This window comes from Xyrauchen texanus, chromosome 20 (assembly GCF_025860055.1).
Source record: "Xyrauchen texanus isolate HMW12.3.18 chromosome 20, RBS_HiC_50CHRs, whole genome shotgun sequence".
NCBI classification, from domain to species: Eukaryota; Metazoa; Chordata; class Actinopteri; order Cypriniformes; family Catostomidae; genus Xyrauchen; species Xyrauchen texanus.
The window spans coordinates 32946084-32972288 of record NC_068295.1 but is presented as its reverse complement, the minus strand read 5'-3'; the positions used below and the strand labels follow the sequence as shown (position 1 = coordinate 32972288).

The 26205-nt window shown below is 37.9% G+C and overlaps 1 protein-coding gene across 4 annotated transcripts in view; it reads right to left on the bottom strand.

Annotated features, from left to right (window-relative positions):
* Positions 1-7455: 7455 nt before the first annotated feature.
* The window catches only part of gbf1 (golgi brefeldin A resistant guanine nucleotide exchange factor 1), a 118088-nt gene continuing 99338 nt past the window's right edge, over positions 7456-26205 (bottom strand). For 3 of the 4 annotated variants that reach the window (XM_052150922.1, XM_052150919.1, XM_052150920.1), the window contains 15 exons: positions 26077-26194; positions 25884-25955; positions 25641-25738; positions 25357-25510; positions 20319-20544; positions 20058-20206; positions 19380-19629; positions 18216-18418; positions 16454-16604; positions 16150-16280; positions 15941-16042; positions 15690-15803; positions 12753-12930; positions 12464-12634; positions 7456-9779 (listed from right to left, as the gene is read on the bottom strand). In XM_052150922.1, the coding sequence (XP_052006882.1) occupies positions 9547-9779; positions 12464-12634; positions 12753-12930; positions 15690-15803; positions 15941-16042; positions 16150-16280; positions 16454-16604; positions 18216-18418; positions 19380-19629; positions 20058-20206; positions 20319-20544; positions 25357-25510; positions 25641-25738; positions 25884-25955; positions 26077-26194 (2350 nt within the window). In that variant the 3' untranslated portion in view covers positions 7456-9546. The remainder of the gene's footprint in view (positions 9780-12463; positions 12635-12752; positions 12931-15689; positions 15804-15940; positions 16043-16149; positions 16281-16453; positions 16605-18215; positions 18419-19379; positions 19630-20057; positions 20207-20318; positions 20545-25356; positions 25511-25640; positions 25739-25883; positions 25956-26076; positions 26195-26205) is intronic. The other variant, XM_052150921.1, reaches the window with a different exon arrangement.

Here is a 26205-nt window from a genome sequence, read left to right as displayed (position 1 = left end):
ACGAGAAACAAAATTCTCTGGTCTGATGAAACAAAGATTGAACTATTTGGCCTGAATGGCAAGCGTCATGTCTGGAGGAAACTAGGCACCACTCATCAACTGGTGAAGCATGGTGGTGGCAGCATCATGCTGTGGGGATGTTTTTCAGTGGCAGGAACTGGGAGACTAGTCAGGATCGAGGGAAAGATGAATGCAGCAATGTACAGAGACATCCTTGATGAAAACCTGCTCCAGAGCGCTCTGGCCCTCAGACTGGGGTGAAGGTTCATCTTCCAACAGGACAACGACCCTAAGCACACAAACAAGAAATCAAAGGAGTGGCAACGGGACAACTCTGTGAATGTCTTTGAGTGGCCCAGCCAGAGCCCATACTTTAACCCAATTAAACATCTCTGGAGAGATCTGAAAATAGCTGTGCACCGACGCTCCCCATCCAACCTGATGGAGCTTGAGAGGTCCTGCAAAGAAAAATGAAAGAAACTGCCCAAAAATAGGTGTGCCAAGCTTGTAGCATCATACTTCACCTCACTATTTCAATACATTTTCTTTCACGTTGTCATTATGGGGTATTGTTTGTAGAATTTTGAGGAAAATAATGAATTTAATCAATTTTGGAATAAGGCTGTAACATAAAAAAGTGGAAAAAGTGAAGCGCTGTGAATACTTTCTGGATGCATATATAATATATATGTATTCAAATGTATTGGGTAAAATGATTTGGTGTGGCAGAAATTATGCCACAACTGTGGGAAAGTGGCAATTTTTGAAAAATTGACAGGAAACATTTTTAAATAATCAGTAGGCCTATTAAAATTCTTCATATAAAAGTCTAGCAAGTCAGTCATCTTTGGAACACTCTCGGGAGGCTATTTCTGGTCATGATAGTGCAGCTCCTGTCTACTTAAAAGGGGAACGCTGAAATTTGTATTCAAACTTCCCAGTCCAGCCCTGGCTCACCCTCCTGTTGCTCCAAGCTAATATGACATTCTCTTCTTTGGAACACAAATTGAGATGTTAAGAAATTATTCAAAGTCATCATTCAGTCTCATTGAAAATTATTTTCTCAAACATATTTTTCTCCTTTAATGAATGCTGACAGACTTACATCCTGCCTAACATGTAATAAAAAATCAAGGCAAGTCATAATTTGAAATCTGAGGGTAAATTACATTTTTATTTTGTAGTGAGCAATTTCTTAAAGTAAATGAAATATTTACATCAATCAAATCTTCCATTACTCACCCAAAAATTGTAAATTTACTGCCATCTCAGATGTGTATGACTTTATTTCTTCTGCTGAACACAAACAAAGATTTCTTTCTCCCCAATTTGGTATGCTCAATTCCCAATGCGCTCTAAGTCCTTGTGGTGGTGTAGTGACTCACCTCAATCCGGGTGGCGGAGGCTTGTTGAACATGTTACCGCAGAGACCTAGCGCGTGTGGAGGCTCACGCTATTCTGCGGCATCCACGCAAACCTCACCAGGGATGGTAGTCAGCATCTTTACTCACTGGACTACCCAGGCCCCCTACAAACTAATGATTTTTTAGAATATCTTAGCTCTGTTGGTCTATACATTGCAAGTGAATGGTGGCCAGACAGCTTCAAAAAGCACAAAGTCTGCATAAACGTAACTGTACAACTCCAGTGGATACATTTTTATATTCAGATGTGTTATGATAGGTGTGGGTGAGAAAAAGATAAATGTTTAAGCCCCTTTTTACTATAAATCTCCACTTTTACTTTCCTAAGCAGCACCTGTTTAGTTCCCCTTTCAGGTGTAAAAGTGATTGCTTCTGAGGACAAAAATTTAACCAGGATTACTTTTATTCGGCCTTTTTTATGTTTATTCACCTACATTTAATGCAAGTAAATGGTGGCCACATTCTTCTAAATAACTTATTTTGTGTTCTGCAGAAGTCATACACATCTGGGATGGCACAAGCGTGAGTAAACCGTGAGATAATTATTTTAGTATTAGCACTTGGAGCAAAACTTGCCCAATCAAGGACTGGAACTAACTAACTGTTGTTTGTGTCATGAAAATTAATCAATTGTAGAGTGTTAGTCATATAATTATAATCAAGCATTCAATAGTGCCATGATATAAATCTACGATATAAATGACAAATGAAAGCCGTGTCTTATCATTAACGAACTCATGGGAAATTATATTCAAGGACACAGACTCCCAAAAGTCTTTGACATTAACTTCTCCAGTACACTCAGTTGGATCAGGTTCCTCACTCACTGTGAAAGAAAACCAGAAACCAACATCTTTTGTCCTTCACCGTAAAAACTAATATTTTCAGTATAGCTTTTATGCATTTGTTTTCTTACCTGGCATGTTGAATACACCCTTTTTATAAAGGTCCATAATAACCACAGGGGGATGAGAGCCGCAATTGATGCATGCACATTTGTTGTCATGTTGCGTCGATGCTTCATAATGCAGGTATCCGTGAAACAGCCAGTTGTGTGGAGCTTGTTTTAAACCAGCTGCAAGTTCCATTGCTTTAAAACCCTGCCTGCTGCATTATGAGTCTATTGGCAAACATAAACAAATGTTATACTTTTTGATGTCAATTACCTGCAACAATTAACCAAAATAATAAATTCCCACTGGTGTTAATGGGTCCAAAACATGCAAGGTTAATTATCCATCATTCAACAGGCTGTAATATCTCTCTCTCTCTCTCTCTCTCTCTCTCTCTCTCTCTCTCTATATATATATATTTAGGTTTTAAGTCCTAAAAGACCACTGATTCAGCATCTTGTGCAACAAAGACTCATTCTAAATACACAGGGACCATACCTGTAGTGATGCCCTTAAATCCAAACATAAGTGGAGACCCATGAGAATGTGATTGTCAAAGCTGTGGATTCCCTGGTCCCAGCCTTGGTAATGGTACTCCATTCCGCAGCTAAGACATTTCTTAAAGGATGTGCTTATTCCTGAATGGAACAAAATAATTAAGAGTGCAGAATACACAAACATGCTGTAAAATTTGGAAAGATTTGAAATATCACTGAAATAAATATTATTATAATTTTTTTTTATTTGGAATGCCCAATTCCCACTACTTAGTAGATCCTCGTGGTGGTGCGGTTACTCACCTCAATCCACGTGGCAGAGGACAAGAGTCAGTTCCCTCCGCTTCTGTTACAGTCAATCCACGCATCTTATCACGTGGCTCGTTGTACATGACACCGCTGAGACTTCCAGCATGTGGAGGCTCATGCTACTCGCCACGATCCACGCACAACTTACCACACACCCTATTGAGAGCGAGAACCACTAATCGCCACCACGAGGAGGTTACCCATGTGACTCTACCCTCCCAAGCCACTGTGCCAATTTGGTTGCTTAGGAGACCTGGCTGGAGTCACTCAGCACATTCTGGATTCAAACTCGTGACTCCAGGGGTGGTTGTCAGTGTCAATACTGAAATAAATATTATTAAAAGAATGTGAACATTTATTAAAAACTTTTACCATCAATATTCATATTCAATATTCATTCACTGGTATGCCTCAAATACATCTTTCACTGCCACGTGAACCTGAAAAACAATACAATTATATATTGGTTGTATGTTTGCGATTATATTTACTGAAATGTTAAAGTACTAAACTGAAAGAAGACCATACCGATCTGTTTAGGTGATTAAAACAAATGTTCTAATTACAATTTAATGACAATGTGGAAAGTAAACATATATAAACATCATGAAAATTGAGAGCATGTTTTGAAAGAATGTCTAGCTTTGTTACAAATCAGTTTGGACCTATATTCTACACTGTAAAAAATTACTGTAAATGTACAGCCAAATTCCAACAGCAATCTACTGTGATTCTTAAATACAGTAGTTAGCTGTTAAAAATGTTGCATTCTGGGAAATCAAGAGCAGGCTCACTGTGAAGTGACTAGTTTTACAGTAAATAGCTGTTCTATGCAAGGCATTAGGGGAAAATGAACATTTAAAATCGTGATATCATCTTGGTGAAAGCTATAGTGACATTTTGAAACAAATATATATATATATATATCATGATGCTTCTGACCAACTCCTCTGTTCTTTATCATCTCACATCAGCCTTCACTTGTCTGTCTTATGAGAAATCAAATAAAAAAATAAAAAATAAACCTTTGAAGCAATGTACATATTAAATGTACAGTTTTGCCAAGATTGAACAGTGTATTTTTTATGATAAAAACAAATAAACAACAACAACCTGCACATGGTAAAATAACAGCATAGCACTGCATTGTGGGTTATAATGGTGACATACCCATATAATGGTGACATACCCATTGCGCTTGAATAAGTATTCATGTTTTGGGAATGCATTGGGGCTACAAAAATTAAAAACAAACAAAAAAAACATGTACAAAAGTTTTTATTCAGACTTAATAGAAGTCTTAGTTTAATTAGTGTTGTTGTTTTGTTATCAATAGTTTTTTTTTAGTCACCATTATGGTGATTAGTGTTCTCTTGAGCTGGCACCTCAGACCTTCTTTATTATTACATTATGTTTTTCCGGCCAGTCAATTTGTGTTTAAATAAAACATGAGTTGGGGCACTGTGACAAAACTTAAGGTCAGACTGAATATCTGATCCTAGCTCGTAAATGGCATTGAACTTACAGAATAACAGAAGTTGATATCAAGACACACACAGATATCAACTCTCGGCATACAAAACGCAACAATGGTGACAATTAACAAACAAACTTTTACATAAAAGAGTAAAAGCTGAACATGAAAATACAAGTTTCTTAGACTGCAACAAAAACAACATCAAAATAAACCAGCAAATAGTAAAAAATCTAAGTAAATTCTTCATGCTGCAGTGCATGCTGGGAACATAGCTGTTAATTTCAACAACAGTAGACAGTAAGTAATTTAACAGCATTATGAAGCTAAATTGCAGTTGTATATTGTAGTTGTCAAAAACAGTAACTTGCTGTTAATTTCAAGAACGGTAACAAACCGTATTTTAACAGTATAATGCTGGAAACCACAGCTGCCAGTACTTTACTGTTTTTTTTACAGTGTACCAGTTTTGAAAATGTACTTATAAAAATATCACCACATATAAAAAGCTAAGAAATGTATAATTGCAAAATGCAGATTGAAAATTGTGCATTCCTTAAATTATACTGCCACAAGATCAGTTTCTCTCACCCAAACTCAAACTATTAATGGAGCAAGAAACGCTGATTCTTATCAAAGTCCTTCTTGCAAGTCAGTCCACTGTCGGCCATCTTTGAAACGCTCTCGGGAGGTTATTTCAAGTCATGACAGTGCAGCTCTTATCTACTTGAATGGAGAAAGACCAAAAACTCAAAAACAGTAAGAACATATTTCAAAGAACATTTCAAATCATCAAAATCTGACAGTACTGGTATCAGAAAACGTGATTCTTTACCTCACATTATATAAAAAAATGACATTTTCCCAGCTTGTATAGCTAATGCGCATGCACGTTCTATAGTTGATTGACAGGTGATGTCTGTATCTAAAAGGACATTGGCTCTTTTACCTGTAAGATGGGACTTGCTTTCTACATCCATTGACCTTTGGGCACTCAGAGCTCCTTGTTTGAGTGTTCCAATTTCTCCCATTCCTTTCAATCGAAGTGGTCCATCGCTGCTAAATAATCTCTGCAGTGGAGGCGCTAGGGGGTGGCCGTGGCCACCATGGACCCCATTGGCCACTCCACTCGCAATTGCTGTTTTAGTCATCTTTTGGCACAATTTAGTTCTGGAGAGGTGAAATCATCTCTGTACAAACTTAACATGTGCGCACACCAAGGTCGCCGCACCTCTCCATCCCGGGTGTCATTGTATCCACTCACCAATAATAAAACATGTATTTTTTGCAGAATGTAACCAAAAACTGGAACAAAATTATTTTCAATTGTTCTGGAGTGAAAGCATAACTTATAAATGCTGGTAACCGGTAATAACTGGTTAATTATGTTCTGATCATTTTTTCATGAAACTAAAGGCCAAAGGGTCACAGTACATTTCTGGAACTACACAACATCATGTTGCCCGAAAGAATTAAACGTGCCTTGAACCTGAAGGAAAGCATCACACATATCTGTATTCCCCACATTCTGTGAATGAAGACCTTTCTAACAACTACAGTATGTATAAATACCACATATACATGCATGCCAATTATGCTTGTTAAAATTTCTATGTAGATCATTTGCAAATGTTTTGTTTATTTTGGGGCAAGTGGCTTATTTTGAGATCGTTTTTCCAGACCAGTACGATTGCTTCTTGTGAGATCCGGCAATGCTGCAATTGGTATTTCACCCACCACTTAGTGCAGAGTACTGTCATTTTAAAAAGAACATTTTTAACAATTCTTTTGTTTTGTTTTTCTGGTAACCATTTGGGAAGGAGGTTGCAGAACTTTTGAACCAGAACAAACTGAAATGAAAAACAATTCTTGTTTGGTCCCTGGACAGAACAAAAGAGTCGATTCCCATCTAAAGTCGACTCCGATTCCATGACTAGTCAGAGTAGAGGAATCGACTCTTTTGGAGTCAACTCCCCATCCCTACTATTCATTTTAATAGAAGTGGCCCGTCTGCTAATTCTAAAAGTCTGTTTATATTGATTTCACTTTTTTAGATTATAATAGATTTTAATATGTAATTTGTATATTTTAAATGGATCTTCATAAATGAATATTAAAAGTCTGGGTCAAGGCTAAAACAGTCATCTGTACATAAGAGGAATCTGAAAAGTACCAAAATAAGTGAAGGCATGGTAAAAAGTTCCCAAGTCAGTTTTAAGGGTGCACTCAGTTACCCTAACCCTCTTTTGTCTTTGTGTTATCTTGGATTTACACTGATATCTAGTGATTTGGATTTAGCATAATTTAAAATCAATAGTTTTCAGTTTCAGATGCCATTGTAGAAATTCACAATTCACAGTCAGTCATGATTACTTTAATCCATGAGTAAAAGTGTCCAATAACAGGTCAGTTACTGAGATTAAGTATTCAGTATTCAGCTGGTCATGTGATCTTAACATGCAGCCCCCATGTGTGGACCCTCTCCATGTAGAATAACACAGCTTTTATAAAGTTACTGATATGACTGCAGTCTTTATTTTAATGTGATGATTTCCTACATATATTGCAAAATTACAATGCATGTCTTTAGGACATACCGAGTGCCCCTTTAATAAGACCTTCATGCAAAAAAAAAACAAAAAATGAAATCTGTGTGTTAATAAAATTCAACCCCTGAGACATAAAAGTGCCCGAGGTTGCAGAGCCACCCTCATATGCAAGTTAAAAGAACAGTTCATCCAATCATTTACTCACACTTACGTACATCCAAACCCACATTATTTTCTTCTGTGAAATACACAAGATGTTAGGCATAAATGACATACAGGAGGAAAACTCACAATGACACAGAATTAGGATATTTGACCATATATTTATTACACAGTAAAAAGTACAATAACTTTTTTCATATATATATATACAGATTATTTCCATTTAATTACCTGTTGACTACAGAATTCCTGATATATCTAAGAATGTAGTACAAGTGCACATACAAAATAAAGTCTGTCCCATCCACTGCCACCATAGGTTTGTGTTGGTGCCAAAGCAGTGATGATCAACATTAAATTACAGAATCATTCTATAGTCATTCTATAGTTTCTTGAGCCTTGCTACTGAAGCGTCCTAACACATTTATACTGAGAAACCACCATGAGTTACAGGTCAGATTCACTTCAAATGTATTTGTGGAAAGCTTGAGCTGGTCGTGGGTGGTCTTGACAATGCACGCTGAAGTGCCGGTCTGAGAACTTTTATTTTAGTACATTTTATAGCTTTCTTCTGGGATAAACGTCTCAGGTTCACGAAGAATTCATGACTTCATACAAAAGTAAAAGTGCTCACGGTTCCAGAGTTGAAATCACCATAAAAAGGAATATGATTAGAGGAATGTTTCAGATTTAATACATCCAAGTTAATAAGTTAAGCTCAATTGGCAGCAGTAGTGGCATAATGTTGATTACCACTTAAAATATTTTTGACACGGTGCCTGTTTATATCAAATAAAAAAGCAAAAACTGCAGATATAGTGAGGCATTTACTTACAATGGAAGTGAATGGGGCCAATCCATAAACGTTAAAATACACTTAGTTTCAAAAGTATGCGATACAATCGCAAACTTATTTATGTGTATTCAATATAACAACTTTCGCAGCCATGACGGCGTAGTGTCAGTAAACCTAGTAAGCAATTTTCACACTAAAATCATTTTAACATGTATATTGTTTAGGTCTTTTGGCTATACTTTTGAAACAGTTTATGGACTGGCTCCATTTACTTCACTGTAACCTTGATTTTTGCTTTAAATAAAAACAGGGACAAGTCAAAATAGTTTCTGCTCTAATTGACATTATGCTACATATGCCGTCAACTGAGCTTAACTAGTACTGAACCAGGAACATTTCTTTAGTGGCAACCCCCACCAAAATCATTTGATTTTGAAAGAACAGCAGTTGATCTGTCGTTCAGGTAATTTGTTGGATAAATTCTCAAAAAGCGTTTAAAGACCAGAATTGCCACAATGATTCAGCATAAATGTGAGAAACAACGTTATCTCCATTTAAGATATCAAAAATAAGATAAAACCTAACATTCAGAATTCTGCTTGTTCATTTAGTAACTGCAAGTTGAAAACCACTGAAAAATGTGGAATGTTTTAGAGGAGTGCAACGAGTAATTGCATGATCTCACTGAAATCTGATGTTGGTACAAGCACAATTTAATTGTTTTTAAAAATGAGGACCATTTTGTAGACGTAATTTTCCAAATAATGAAGCATGTACGGCAAGGTGGTTACTCCTCTGTTTTCTTTGTAATAATTTACAGCAAAACAAAACAATTAAAGTGTAAAAGCCAAAGAAACAATACGAACTGTTCAAAATAAATCAGGTTTTCTTCAAATCAATTGTACCGGTTCATTTAGTTTGAGCTCTGATAAAAGCTTTAATGCTAAAGTCCTTTTATGGTTTCATTATCTGGACCTGGTGCAATCCTGCCTTTGCCAATCAGCCATTCTCTGTGATCTCTGCCCAAGTAAACCTCATGAGTAAGAACTAAGTACTTAAAAATGTAAATCCACCCTGACAGGCACTATTAGCTTACCAAAACCCCAGCTGAAATAAATCTACTCCCATAAATAATGAATTGTATTCCATATTTCAGTGGCACCTTCATGGTTTAAATAAATATTGTTATCTATGTAACATGGATAACTGAAGGACATTCCAGTCTGGGTGTTGCGCTTTGATGTTTGAAATGAGGAGAGGCAACCATGCATGTCAATGTCCTCTTTCTCACGCTGTATTATTCAAGTCCTTCTGTTACATTATTCAAAGGCTATAGCGGAGGAGAGTGCAAGATTGAAGAACAGTAAAATAAGATGGCTCTCTTTCACTGTATTTCTCCTTCAAATGCGATGACACTCTCACACCCGCTGTTTGTGATTGGGTTATTCGGCGGAGGGACGGGGAAGCAGAGGTACAGGTGAGGTAGCCTGTATGAGAGCGGGGTTCAGAATGATCGGCAGGGACATGGGGGGCACACCCACTTGCAGTGGCGAGGCGAGGGGCTGCAGTATGAGTGGAGACTGGCTGAGAGGGGGTGGAGACTCTGTAGGTCTCTTCTTTGCTGGAGTGGGTATTGGAGATGTTGAGGGAGGAACTGGAGACGATCTATCCGTTTCTGCAAAGAGGAAGTGAAGCAGAAAAAGACGTGTCATTCAAATACATGAACACTGATAGGACAAACAAAAAGGGTATGTGAGGGTATGTGAGTGGCGGACTGTCTTTGCACGTTATCTGCACACATGCCTGGCATTAACTGTACTAAAGAGCATCGCAAAACGCAAGAACACATCCATACAGGTAGTATACCTTGAAAGGTTAGAGCACTTTGAGCACAAGACATAAAGGAAAAATTATTTGATTCCAATTCACAAGCTCTTAATTACTTTCTGATTATTATACAAGTTGATTAAATTATGATTCATTTGAATTCTCTCTCAGCTAATGCTGTGAATTGTACAGGGAACCATCTAACTTGGTACGTTATGAAAATGTTCATTCAAAAAGATAACGGTCCCACTTTATATTAGGTGCCTTTAACGACTATGTACTAACATTAAAATAATTACAATGTATTTATTGTGTTACTACATGTTATTCTAAAAAATTCTAACAAGATTCACATTTGCTGCTACTGAGTTTGAGATGCGGGTAGGTTTAGGAGTAGGTTAGATTAGGGTTGGGGTAAGGGTTGAGTTTAGGGTTTACAGCGCAACTACAGATGTAATTATATGCAGGTACATTAAATGTTAGTACATTTCAACAACACTTATGTACATATTAAGTACATTGTATCAAATGCTTAAGTACAAAGTAGATAAAGACACCAAATATAAAGTGGGTCCCAGTTAACAAAAGGGCCCACTGAACTATACAGTTCAATTGACCCTTCACTAAGCTCCGCCCTCCTTGGTTATGGTCGCTCTTTCTGAAAAGTACTGCAGAACTTCGCATTGGAATGAATGGGAGACTGCCATCAACAGAGCGATTTTTGGAAAAATATTCTTGGATAATATTCTTAATTGGGCTGGAATGAAGAGTGACATTAAAAGGCATATTTATCTAACAGTTGTTTTTTTTTTGTCAAAGAAATTGATAAATTACAGTAATTTTATTGAAAACTGTGGAGACTGTGAATCAGAACAAAGAAAAATTATTATCACAGTCACTTGGAAAGAGAAGTGTCATTTGATAGCGATTCAACATCTGATAAAAATAATGTAAGTAAACAAAACTGCTCATAACTTCTCATAACACACACGCTATGATGCAGTGAACTCTTTATTTACTAATCACCTTTACTAAGACCTGAAACAATATATACATTAAATCCTGTTCAGTTATTAGATTTGAAATAAACTTAGAGCAAATGTAGGTGTCCTTGCTGATGTTATACATGTTAATTTGGAATGAGGCTTATTACAGATGCTCTTCTCGACATTTATTTAAAGAGAAAGAAAACACTGCATGTATCCTCTCTGGGTACCTCATGTTACTATTACAAGTGACCTGGCAACATCGTGTTTTATTTATTTTTTTATCATTTTGATCAAATCCTGCTTAAAACGAATCGAACATACATTACTCCTGTAAACTCTCATTGGAAAATATCGAACATGTGTCCGAGTGATGGCATCCTGGTAACAGTTGCTAAGACAGGATTGATCAGAAACGCTTTTATGGTGCGGCTTAGCGAAGGGTCAATTGCTACAAACTGATCAGCCACAACATTAAAACCACTAATCTAATATGTCTAATATTTTGTAGTTTCCCTCGGGTGCCAAAACAGCACCAACCCGCATATCAGAATAGCATTCTGAGATGATATTCTTCTCACCACATTTGTACAGAGCTGTTATCTGAGTTACAGTAAACTTTGTCATTTCGAACCAATCTGGCAATTCTCTGTTGACCTCTCTCATCAACAAGGCATTTCCGTCCGCAAAACTGCTGCTCACTGGATGTTTTTTGATTTTGGCACAAATCGTGAATAAATTCTAGAGACTGTTGTGCATGAAAATCCCAGGAGATCAGCAGTTACAGAAATACTCAAACCAGCCCCTCTGGCACCATCAATCATGCCATGGTCCAAATCACTGAGGTCACATTTTTCCCCATTCTGATGGTTGATGTGAACATTAACTGAAGCTCCTAACCCATATCTGCATGATTGAATGCACTGCAGCCTCACGATTGGCTGATTAGATAATCACATGTGTGACTAGGAGGAGGGCGTGGCAGGGCCATGAGGATACACACCAGGCCCTGAGTAGCCTAATCAGGGGGAGGGAGGAAAGGGACGCCAGAGAGAGGGAGAGAGAGACACATGCGGCTGCTCTGTGTGTGAGTTCATGTTGCTGTGTTTTCAATTTGATGTTCTGTTTGATTGGAGTTTTGCTGTTTGTTGCTCTGGTTCCCTCATCCTCCTTTCCCGAACTGTTACAGCATGGATCTCACTGTGCATTAGGCTATTAAATACCTAATCATATAAGAAAGGTAAGCCTCTTAGTTTGTATCCATTAGGGGTGGGTGGTATGACCAAATTTTATCACAGTATGAGTAAGTTCTATACTAATGTGATGAAAATCTTAATGTGCTTGTTTGTGACAGTTTGCGGAGTAGACTTTTTCAGCCTGGTGTCAGAATTTTAAAACCACACTATGGAACTCAGCATTGACATTTCTACCACCACACCATACATATCACTCAGCTTTAGTATCATGATAAGATTTACTATCAGTTTTCCATAACATTTCAATTTAAAGTTACAGCATCATAACCGTATGTCTAAATAATGCTTACGATCACCATTGGCACTAGGTGTGGGCATGTCCTGAGGTGACGCAGGTCTGCTGGAGATGTTTGGCTCTGCAGGGGCTGCTGGCACTTGTGAGGGGGCTGGCACAGGGGGAGAGGCTGGGGTAACAGCGATAGGGAGTGGGACGGGCTCCACAGGAACATTACAGACAGGTTCTGTGCATAAATCAGAAAACCTCAATTAACCCAAGACTGCACAAATGAATGTAATATGGATTAAATATGAGCATTTATTTGTTCAGTATGGGAAGGAATGTGTTTGTGTGAATTGTACCTGGAATGACAGCCTGTTTGAAGAGCTCCTCTTTGAGACGGGGCAGGAAACAGTCAATTCTCTCCCAGGTGATTTCCCACAAATCTGAGTAGCCTGTGCGAGAGTCTGCACAGTGAAAGATCCCTGCTGTGTCCATTACTAACAGCATGTTTTTCAGAGACTCAGGGATTGCCTCCAGCTGTTCACCAAAAACACAAACAAAACCGATTCATCTGCGTTCAAAAGATTAAAACAAGCTTATTTTTTTAGTAGTTGGTGCAAATTGCAGTTAGTAAAGCAACATTTTTCAAACATAAGTCCCACGGGCCCAATACGTATGCTGCAGAATCTCAGCATCACAGTTTTATAAGAAATTTTATTTTTGCCAAGCTGTGAGCTTAAGGTCTGAATTCAACGTGGTGACATAAAAAGGGTGTACCATGAAATAGAGGCAAAACACACAGCCTTGTATCGTATTTTGTTCGCTGAGTGACCTTAAAAACAATCAACGTAACTTGTGTAGTCTGATTCACAAATGACTCTTATGAGCCGGTACTTTTAATGAATCACTCCAAATGACTCATCAGTTCACAAGGTATGGGTTTGATCAGTCAGTGTGGATGAATTAATGTCTGATTCGCTTGTTGAAATGCAAGTCTTTGTCCTCAGTCATGCCGAAATGAAACAAGTTTTGTATTCAAGGTTTGTGAAACTTAAGTCAGTCATTACACTTGTTCATTAGATAAAGTTTAGTTACAGATGCACATTTTCAGCTTAAAAAGGAATACTGAATAAATTATTAATTTTTCATTTGAGTGAACTATCCCTTTAAGTTCTAATATTTTTTTGTTTTAAAAAACTTGATTTATATAATAGATACAAATGTATCATTAATCATGTTTTATATCTTTGCAAATTTATTGAAAAGAAAAAACTGAAATATCACATTGACATAAGTATTCAGACACTTTGCTATGACACTTGAAATTTTGCTCTGGTGCAACATCTTTGAGATGTTTCTACACTTTGATTGGAGTCCACCTGTGGCAAATTCAATTGATTGGACATGATTTGGAAAGGCACAAACCTTTCAATATATGGTCTCACAGCTGAAAATGCATATCACAGCAAAAACCAAGCCATGAGGTCAAAGGTACTGCCTGCAGAGCTCAGAGACAGCATTGTGTCGAGGCACAGATCTGGGGAAGGCTGCAAAAACACTTTGGCTGCATTGAAGTTTCCCAAGAGCACAGTGGCCTCCATAATTCTTAAATGGCCGTTTGGAACAACCAGGACTCTTCCTAGAGCTGGCCGCCATGCCAAACTGAGCAATCGGGGGAGAAGGGCCTTGGTAAGAGAGGTGACCAAGAACTTGATTGTCACTCTGTTCGAGCTCCAGAGATCATGTGTGAAGATGGGACAAACTTGCAGAAGGACAACCATCACAGCAACACTACACTGATCTGGGCTTTATGGCAGAATGATCAGATGGAAGCCCCTCCTCAGTGCAAGACACATAAAAAAAGCACCTAAGGGACTCTTAGACCGTGAGAAACAAGATTATCTGGTCTGATGAAATGAAGATTAAGCTGTTTGGCCTCAAATCCAAGCAGCTTTTCTGGAAGAATCCAGGCACCGCTCATCAACAGCGCAATATCATCCCAACGGTGAAGCATGGTGGTGGTAGCATCATGCTGTGGGGGTGTTTTTCAGTGACAATGACTGGGGGACTGGTCAAGGTTAAAGGAAAGTTGAACACAGCAAAATACAGAGATATTCTTAATAAAAACCTGGTCCAGAGTGCTCAGGACCTCAGACTGGGCCGACAACATAAGAGTGGCTTAGAGACATCTCTGTGAATGTCTTTGAGTGGCCCAGCCAGAGCCCGGACTTGAACCCAAACAAAAATCTCTGGAGAGATGAAAATGGCTGTCCACCAAATGGTTCTCATCCAACCTGACAGTGCTTGAGAGGATCTGCAGAGAAGGAACAAAATCCCCAAATCCAGGTGTGCAAAGCTTGTCGCATCATACCCAAAAAGACTTGAGGCTGTAATCGCTGCCAGAAGTGCTTCAACGAAGTACTGAGTTATGGGTCTGAATACTTACGTCAATGTGATATTTCAGATTTCTTTTGACTAAATTTGCAAAGTTATCAAAAATCTGTTTTTTGCTTTGTCATTAAGTGGTGTGGAGTGTTCATTGATGTGGAAATGTTTTTTTTATTTAAGCATTTTAGCATAAGACAAAATGTGAAAGAAAATTAAAGAGGTCTGAATACTTTCTGAATGCACTGTATATACACCGATCAGCCACAACATTAAAACCACCTGCCTAATATTGTGTAGGTCCCCCTCGTGCAGCCAAAACAGTGCTAACCCACATCTCAGAATAAAGAGCGGTTATCTGAGTTACAGTAGACTTTGTCAGTTGGAACCAGTCTGGCCATTCTCTGTTGACCTCTCTCATCAACAAGTCATTTCCGTCCACGTTGCACAAAGTGTGTGCCACTGGTTCGTGTCATAACTAAACTGAACTGGTGCGCACCATTTAAAATATGTGGAAAATTAGGTTTGAGAGCAGCAGTGGAGGGAACATTTTCAGTGAATAACAACTTGCATTTTAGCCTGTTCCTGACACAAAGCTATTGTATTGCTTTAGGAGACTTGAAATATTGCACACAAGTCACATTAACTACTTTTATTGTTCTCTAATGGTGTCTTTTATGATTTATGGAGCTTGAAAGCCAAAGTCACTACAAACTGTCCTTATATGTAAAAGAGCTGTGTGAAGATCATTAAAAATTCTCCTATTGTGTTCCTCAGGAAATATAAAAGCATACAGGTTTGGAATGATATGAGTAAATATTACAAAATTAGCATTTTTGGGTAAATTACTATATATCTTGAAATATCAACATCAGTCATTAACTCTGGACAGACATTTGAGAGGTTCTCACCAGCAGGTCGCTGGAGCCAGCATGCATGTACTTATCCATGAAGTCTAGAATGGTGAGCCAGAGAGCAGCAAACGTGGGCAGAGACAGCAGTGGAGAGAGATGCTGAAGGAACACCTGAGGAGGACATTTATACACACAAAACACTTATCAAACTTAAGTTAAAAAAATGACACCGCATATTAAAATAATGACTTTGCTATTAATTAAAGTGTAAGCGACTAGGCAATGAGTGAAGAAGTCATAAGTCAAACCTTAGAAAGCAGTGTGCAGGCCCTCATCCTGGTCTCCTCCATGCCGCCCACATCAGCTGGACTGATGCTGTCTAGCAGCTTAGTCAGCAAAGGAAACAGGACCTGAGAAAATAGAGACAGAGACACCATCACCATTACTTCTCAGCTTTATTCATTAAGGCTCTAGAATGCATGTTTTAACAAAAAATCTTAGCCTTTAACTAGTTTACCTTGTTGAAGCAGGACTCCCACTCTACCGCATCCAGAGTTTGTAGATCATGTACAAGTAGTGCCCTCTGTAGGTAGGTGAGAGCTTGCATGCGGACTTGTCTCCGAGCGTCACAGCACAACCAAGCCATACCTACATGACAAAAACATACATTACACAGAGTTACTGATGATCCAGCTCCCTCTAAATATGTTAAAAGGATTATATCACACAATGTTTATTATGTTTTTCTTCACTATAATGATCAGAGACATGCATCCATAAGTGTTTAATTGACAATATAATTTAAATTATTTTTATCTGACCTTGAAGCAGAGGACACCAGCAGCTGGACCACAATGTTTGAGAGTCAGCCTCAATCTTTCTGCCACCACACTCTAGATGGCGCTGTTCCTCTGCCCAAGAGCTGTAGATGCCGGCTGCTCTTGTGTGCAGTGTATGCATCAGGTCTAACAGCTACATGGGCAGACAGGATGTTTTAATAATCACTAGACATTCAGGACAAATCAGTTTAATGGTATATTAAATTAATATTTACTTTTCTAACAGACTCAGTTTCACTGTATTCATGGGCACAATAGAAATGACTGTTACGCAACCACTATTGAGACATAACATGTAAACAGGTGGAGAGAACACAACAAAAGACAACAAAAAAAAAAAACTCTTACGCTACACATTAGTACAGAAGCCCTTAATGGAAAAAAAAAAAACCACTAGGCTATTATAATTTATTTTTTAGTGCTATCCTGAGCCTATGTCCTTTTTTCTTCACAAGGCAACATTTTGTTTTCCTGAGAAAGACAGGAAAACAAAACACATAGACACATGGAGATAGGCTAAGACACTTAAAAAAAAACAATTCACCAAGTGAATAGAAAAATGTTTGCATCGAGACAAAAAATATATGAAAAAAATCCCCGCAATACAGTAACAAAAATCAATGCTCTCCAGACAAAATGTAGTTTTTTAATTATTATTATTTAAACAAGCCTAAATTAAATTCAGTACAATATACCTAATTTATTCTTACAATTATACTTTAAAATGTCATAATTGTATTACAGTATTTTATTATTATTATTATTATTATTATTATTATTATTACAGTATGCTAATGCGAATTAGGTGGAGGGGGAAAAATGTGCATAATTATCACGAAAATAGTCACAATGCAAAAACATTTTTTTAATGTGCGTAAAAATAGGCTTCACTTTCTTTATATAAAACACAAATTACTTTTAAATGTCATATTTTATATTGTAAATGTACTTTAAACACAAGTTTGATACTTTCTAAGGAGAAAGATGAAATACTGGTCCCTGTGAGAGTTTAAAGTGAAAATGGTCAGGTCAAACAGTGAAGATATAATCAGTGAAGATAGTAGATGATTCATTGGCTTATTTTGCCAGAAGATTCTTATATGACTGACAAAACAAAAAATAAGCAATACTTTAGTCTGATTTTAGAATCATAGCGATATCAAAAGTACCTATCATACAGTACCGAGTTGATACAAAAACTTTCCTCCTTATCGGTAGTACCAACTGAATTCGGTACTGTACCCAAGTGCTACCGCATTTTTATTTTCAATTACTGAATCTTTACTTGGATATGTGATATTGCTATTAGATACCTGAAAAACTTTAGGCACTTCAGGTACTATTGTTCTTGTTTCTACTATTGCTATTTGTTCTGTTGCAATTTGTTTCTTTGTTCTTTATATTTCTGATTGTTCACTATTTTTTACTTGAAAGACTAAAGCCATGGTAAATTAACTGAGAAACACTTAAAGTCTACATTACATTTAACTTCTATTATTCATCTTTTTAAATAAAGGAGTGTTTTTTTTGTGTGTGTGGTATCAAAACTTGAAATTCTGATAGTTCAGAAATGGAATAAAGCACAAATATTTGTTTTACTCCTACGGAGTTTCCAATGTGAAACAATCACATGGAGGGGGGGCAAAAAAAAGAGAAAAATCAGCATGCCCATCCCCCAGCAAGCAGATCAGCTAACATGATGATGGACAGATAAAGGTATTAGGGAAAGGGCTGTTGTACTTACGTCCAGACTAACCTGAAAAGACACCGTGTGGTAACTGGCCGGCACGCCCTCATCTTCCTCATCGTCACTATGGGAACGGGTGGGCCGCTGACTGGATGCTTTGGTTCGGCGTGATGTGCTTTCCTTCTCTCGTGGCTTCTTTCGGAGCCGGCTGGATTTGGAGTCATATTTGTGACTCTTTTTCTTCTCGTGGGTGCGGTATCCTGCAGAGGGCGTGAAAACAATCAATGACTAAAAAGGGAAATCAAATAAAGCTCATGCTGCTCCATTCCCGTGTCTGTCAAGCACAGTAAAAGACAGCGATGCTTGATCATTTCTGCAAACAAAGCTATGAGAGTGAATCACAGGTGCCGATGTTTTTCCGAACTCATCTTCACACCCTTTCATTTACTCTGTTGGAAGAACCTGTCTCTGATGAGACGTATCTCGGGCAATTTCGGGATGGCATCCAAAAATACTGTGTTCTGTTTCCTGTGAATGGAGACTAAAGCAAATATCTGCCGTCTCCATTAGACATTAAAAACTCTGAGCTTTGATCAGTTGCCCACAAAGTGAGCATGTAAGCTCCTGTTGACAGCACGTATCTACTCAAGTAAACAGAGGCCTTTAACTCATGAAAAGGCCCTGCTAAATGTGGAAGAAGAGCAATAATTTGCTGAAAGAGTCTCAACTAAGCCTACTGTAGATAACCGACCACCCCGGATAGATGGATGTGGCACACTCAGTCGAATTGCCCCTGGGGGTAAATAACTCATCAGTGGAGCACAACTCATGATACAGCACTAAAGAGCTTGCAGGCACTGACACATCCAATTACAGAGCAATGGAAGGAAGGCAGACACACTAATCCCAAAAGGAGTCAAGCTTCTTAAACTTTTGAAGGTTTGTTTGGAATGAAACAAAATGAAATGTAACTTTTAATCATTGTGTTGTATAATGGTAACATTGAATGCTTCATAAGAGTAGCAGCATGTTAACTGGAGCATAACCAAGTTGATCCTGATAAGTGGAGGGCAAATAGACAAAATATCTGGCCATAATATGTCTAAAATATAAGTTTCACAATATTATAGAACATCTTGTTTATAGTACTGTTATATAAAAGCAATTCTAATCTCGCAATCATGCACAGCTGCAATGAGCTATAGTTGAATTGTTTTATACCTCCATTAAGGCTAGCCTCCACAAACACTCGTATGGCTTTAACACAAAGCTCAAAGTTTTCTGGAGTGACGTGGGCGGCATCGCGTACGATGAATGAAAGCGAATCCACACACTTGATGAGGGACTTGGTGTCATGCAGTCCCATGTCCTGCCCCACAGTCAGACTGTACTGGTTAATGAGAGGATGGGTCAGGGGCTTTGAAGCTGGTGCCACTGCTGCCTTAGTAACATCCAGATCATCTTTACCCACCTGTCAAAAAACAATAAGCAGTTATTTAGCAGACACTTCTATCCAAAACAAATGCATTGTCTACATATAGCAGGGACAATACCTGGAGCAACAACGTTTGTTCCAGTTGAAATCCTTGCCCAATATTATTCTATTGTAAATACATAATTCTGAACAATTTTTGTTTGCTTTTACAAACCAAGCAATGAGTTGAAATTAACTTGTGGTAAATAAATAGCATGCCACAGATGAGCTTATCTTGTATTGAACCCAAAACATTCATAAACCATATGACCACTGGGTCACCCTCAACAAAACATGCTTACTCAAAGAGATATTACAGACAAATATCTGGCCCTTTTTGGTCTTTGATGACTAATAAAGCAGAACAGAGTATAACGTGATCAATTGAAAGATTTTGGAGGAAAAAAAGTTTCGTAAACACTCACCACTAGCCAGCCCACCTCGACATCAGTAGCTGAACGGGGCATTCTAGATTTCCCATGCTCTGTATAAACCTCAGAGTCAGACGTGTAGCCCCGGTTAAGACTAACTTCACTATGATGATATGAACTCAGTTCACTATCTGACTGAGCACCTGAAACAAAAGGATAAGCCACTGTATGAATACACATCTGGAAACTGACTTCACATCATAGATGACTATGACAGATACTATGGTTGGAAAAACGTCAGAATGAATGAATCACCTGTGTCATTGTCAGGGTTGGTATTGGCAACCTGCAGGGCAGCCGGAGGCTTGACCCCAGCCCCAATGCACTCCAGAAGGGAAAAGAGCGTGTACCAGTCATCAGTGCAGTGAATGTTGGCAGCGTTGGTTTTAAGCAGCTCGTGCAAGCCGAAAGCCACCTCTCTGCTGACTCTGGACAGAACGTGAGGTTTCATCATCAACAACAAACGAAGAGAGAGGAGAACCTGTACAGACAGAGGGAGAAAATGCAATAAGGTTTTAATGCCGCTGTGATGGATCTCTTGTGTGCATGTTTGTGTACTTGTATGTTTGTGGTTGCTGGGCTGGTTGGTTAATTGGGAATAAAAGGTTAGTAGGTCTCTGAGTGCATAAAATAAGTCTCATTGGGTATCATTTCTCTCTATGCGCCATTCAGCATCACTCCTTTCTGCTAATCTGGTTTCATTGCTTGAGCAATATTTCTATTTGCAAGAACTTGTGTAGTCTTAGCTACAAATTGATTAGTGATGACTACTAACTGCAGCCTATGACAGCCAGACATCACTTCAGTCTACTACGATGGACTTCACAGAGAATGAACTGCTGCCAACGGCAGCCATTAGAAATGTGATACTTCACTGGCGACTGCCTGAACCTTGGACTTAGGAAGGACTTCACCGTAAATGAACTGCCACAAGATTCCAGCCAAACTACAATGCACCTCATTGACCTCTACCTGCATTATCTTGGTCATGGAATGCATCTTTTGCAGTTCTACAGTCAATTCAGGATGGACTTCAAAAACGTTGTCATTAATCTTACAGTTCATACAAAATCCTTTAGTTTAAACACTGGCCACCAACATCTACTTAGTATACTAATTAAAACCATGACTTATATTACATATAGAACTGCCAACTAATATTGGCATTATATTCATGCTGTTTAGCCAGAGGGAAACTGGCTCCCCCAGCTGAGCCTGGTTTCCCCAATGTTGTTTTTCTCCATAAACTAACATCTTATGGAGTTTTGTCTTCCTTGCCACAGTCAGCTCTGACTTGCTCACTGGGGGCTTAAAGATAAATATTTTTTTAAATAATCTACAAATCACCTTATTAATTTAAACCGCACAATGATAACTTCAGATATTACAGCTTATTTTATGTTACAGCATAATTTTCTGTAAAGCTGGTTTGAAACAATGTGTGTTCTGAAAAGCGCTATGTAAATAAAATAACTTGACTTCATTTGGAAGCTCAGCGCTATTCATAACAGAATACACCGATACTTCCTTACTTTGGTCTAGAGGTAATCACTCCAAATTGATACATAGTTGAAGTCAGAAGTTTACATACACTTAGGTTGAAGTCATTAAACAAATTTAATATGAGCAAATTATAGTTTTGGCAAGTCATTAGGAAGTCAACTGTACATGACAACTAATGTTTCCAACAATTGTTTACAGACAGATTGATTCACTTTTAATTGACTATAATCACAATTCCAGTGGGTCAGAAATTTACATATACTAAGATAACTGTGCCTTTAAGCAGCTTAGAAAATTCCAGAAAATTATGTCAAACCTTTAGACAATTAGCTTCTGATAGGAGGTGTACTTAATTGGAGGTGTACCTGTTGATGTATTTTAAGGACTACCTTCAAACTCAGTGTCACTTTGCTTGACATCATGGGAAAATAAAAAGAAATCAGCCAAGACCTCAGAAAAAAAATTGTGGACCTCCACAAGTCTGATTCTTCTTGGGAGCAATTTCCAAATGCCTGAAGGTACCACTTTCATCTGTACAAACAATAGTATGAAAGTATAAACACCATGGGGCCACGCAGCCCTCATACCACTCAGGAAGAAGACACATTCTGTCTCTTCGAGATGAACATAGTTTGGTACGAAAAGTGCAAATCAATCCCAGAAAAACAGCAAAGAATCTTGTGAAGATGCTGGAGGAAACAGGTAGACAAGACATCTAACCTATATATAAGCTGAAAGGCTGCTCAGCAAGTAAGAAGCCACTGCTCCAAAACCACCATAAAAAAAGCACGACTACAGTTTACAAGTGCACATGGGGAAAAAGATCTTACTTTTTGGAGACATGTCCTCTGGTCTGATGAAACAAAAATGTTACTGTTTGGCCATAATGACCATCGTTATTTTTGGAGGAAAAAGGGTGAGATTTGCAAGCCGAAGAACACCATCCCAACCATGAAGCATTTTGTGGGGGTGCTTTGCTGCAAGAGGGACTGTTGCACTTCACAAACTAGATGGCATCATGAGTAATGAAAATTATCTGGATAATGATATATTGAAGAAAAATCTCAAGACATCAGCCAGCCAAATGGGACTTTCAAATGGACAATGACCCCAAGCATACCTCCAAAGTTGTGGCAAAATAAGGACAACAAATTCAAGGAATTGGAAAGGCCATCACAAAGCCCTGACCTCAATCTGACAGAAAATTTGTGGGCAGAACTGAAAAACCGTGTGTGAGCGAGGAGGCCTACAAACCTGACTCGGTTACACCAGTTCTGTCTGGAGGAATGGGCAAAAATTCCAGCAACTTATTGTGAGAAGATTGTGGAAGGCTACCCAAAACATTTGACCCAAGCAAAACAATTTTAAGGCAATGCTACCAAATACTAACAAAGTGTATGTAAACTTCTGACCCACTGGGAATGTGATGAAAGAAATAAAAGCTGAAATAAATAATTCTCTCTACTATTATTATGACATTTCACATTCTTAAAATAAAGTAGTGATCCTAACTGACCTAAGACAGGGAAAGTTTTCTATGATTAAATGTCAGGAATTGTGAAAAACTTTTAAGTTTAAATGCATTTGGCTAAGCTGTATGTAAACATCTGACTTCAACTGTACATCTTTCCAGATGTAGCAAAAACACAGAGTGTGTTCAGAGTGAACACATGAACTCGCAAGGTTTTAGATAGAGTCATTGTAATTGACCTCCTCTCATGCACTCTCATGCACACACAAATGGGTTGCATGGACTAATAATGACATTTCTAAAACATTGATAAGCTTTAAAGTTTGTTTAGTTTTTTAATGCTGTGTCATCTTCTAGGGCTATTTGTTTACATGACAAAATCCAGGTTAAAATACATCCTACAGTTCAAAAGTTAAGATTGATCATATTCTTTATGTTTTTGTAGGAAAATTATATTTTTCTTCACCAAAGATTGATCACAGTGCATTACAGTAAAGACAATTGTAATGTTCCAAATGACTATTTCTATTTAATAAATGATGTATTCTTCAAGCTTTGTTTATTCATGAATCATCCAATTGAAGCAATGAGACCAATTTTGGCAGTCAGTTTATTAAAATATTCAGATGAAGTTTAATCCCATGAAGCACTTCCCACAGATATAATTGGTTTGTAGGAAATTATACCACATCTTATGATGAGACTTTTCTAACAGCAGCTCAACACCTCAAACTTGTTTAGACTCAGACAACTCAGACTCATCCATCCATAATACTCAATTCTAATAATTTAAGATCCAACGTTTAAGTTCCTTTTCCCATTCTACCCTTTCCTTATTTGCCAGTGTTAGATGTTGCTTGCTTTGAAGCTCTGTTTAATAGGCCAGCATCTCAGAGTCTACTCTTTATAGTCACAGATTAAACTGGCATTTGGCATGTACTGGTCATCGAAGCTGCAAGTTTAGGACCTCTTTGGGGATGGTTTCTCAAACTAGAGACTCTGATGTACTTTTCCTCTTGTTTTTGTGTTTCTGGGCCATCTACTTCTGTCAAGATAAAGTTTTCCATTAATTTATTTCCATTCAGCCATTTTTCAAACCAAATTTTCATTTGGAAGTGCAAAGTGACTTGCAGGATATGCAAAAGAACTTAAACATCATGAAAATGACACTGTATTGCAATGTTCAGATACCATTACCTAACACAAACTTTTTTAACTGTTCAAATAACAAAACAAAACAAAAAAGTTTCTTGAGTACCAAATTAGCACATAGGAATGATTTCTCAAAGATTAGGTGACAGCATTTTCTAAGTAGACTGGAGTAATGTCTGCTGAAAATGGGACTCATTCATTTTAAAATGAATAAAGATATAAAACAGCTATTTTAACAGTAATAATAATTAGCAACTTTGCTAATGAGGGATGCAAACTCATGAGAAGTCAAAAAGGTTAGGAAGTCATAGCAGGTGTTCCAGATGCATACTTCCAGTTGACTTGTTTGTTGTATTTAAAGCTGTTTTCAAGTGTTTAAGCTTAAAGTAACCCTTTCAAGTGATTTTATTAAGTAAAATGTGTAATATTCTACCCAACATTTTGGGCAAATTAGCTTCAGAAAAGGTGAATTTAGCTGAAAGGTGTGTATTTTGCATCCCTATGTTATTGGAAATGTAATGCATACTTGGTGAACACAAGCATCAATTTCTAGTGATTCCAAACTTTTGAAAAGATTGTGAAATACTAGATTAAACAACTTAAATACCTATAGAAGATTTTTAATAAAAACTCTACAACTGATTCTGGACTGTGTTAAAAACCTTTTCAAGGGTTTCAGCAGAATAAAAAATATTTCTCAGAGGACTAGAAATATCTCAGTCCAATAAAATATGTTTCATCAACAGTGAACTGTCATGAGGCACATATGGGGGATCTTCGTCTGGTAATTAAAATGTATGTGTGTTCTTAAATCTTGAGTGACCTATCCAAGAGAGTATAAATGAATTGGTCCCAACGGTTAATAAAATGGAATATAAAACTTTTCCCAAAAGCAGGATTGATTTTGAGTAATTTATGTGTTTGTTTTAAAGTGAGTCACTATCAACTGTAACTGTATGGCAATCAGCAAATGTTTGTGTTCAGTTCAGTTAGTAACATTGCAAATTTAAGTTTGCTACCCCCAACTGTAGCAATTAATAAAATACCAATCGCTTGCAATTTGTACTACTTGTCCTTTTTTCAATTTGTTGTTATAGCCTTTTAAGTGGGTTGTAACACAGCCAACACAACAACAGGAAGTGGGAATTTGTGTGTCCATGTTTGTACCTGTGAGCCAATGTCCTCTCTCCGCAGTAAACGTATAGCAAGTCTGAGCAATCCTACCACGGCTCTCTCCACCAGGAAGCAGCTCTCAGTAGCATGCACACATAACTGATACAGGTGATCCCGTACTGTTTGCCATACACATGAAACTCTGTCCCTGCAAACACACAGTCATCTGTTTTTAAAACCTAAAAGACACCACATCCTGATCTTACTCCGTTATAATGGCAATGCAAAGTTTTTACACAGTGCTATAGGGGCCTATTGACAAGACATGCATACATTACCTGTTTTCAAGAATAATACGCAGCAGCATCTCCAGACAAAAAGCAGCATCTTCTTCGTCATACATTGTTTCCTCATCAGGGGTCACCGAGATGAGAGCCTAGAAATGTTAAATGTTACATAACAAACAATTCTCCAAGACACATATCAAAAGAAAATTATTTCTTTAGTATATACACTCAGATTTTGTTCCAAAACCTAGTGAGCTGATGTCATAGACATGCTTTGTGAAAAGCAGACCTCACCTTCATGAGCTCCTGTAAAGACTCCAGCTGCAGAAACTTGCTTTCTGTGATCAGCTTCTCCGGGTCACATTGCTGACAGTAAGGAAGGAGAAATGTGGGAAAATTGCCTTTGAACAGTCTTTTGTTCACATGAGATGATTCACTCTGACTTCACACCTAAATACCTTTTGTAAGTGAAATGTGTGAGGTGTACCTTAATGCAGAGCTGGGCCGCTTGTTTGGCCTCCTGGTTCTCAGTGGAGGGACCTCTGTGCCCAGACTGCTCACTCAATGTTAACCAGTTCATTAAACTCAACATTGTTGACTCACCCCTGAGAGAAAC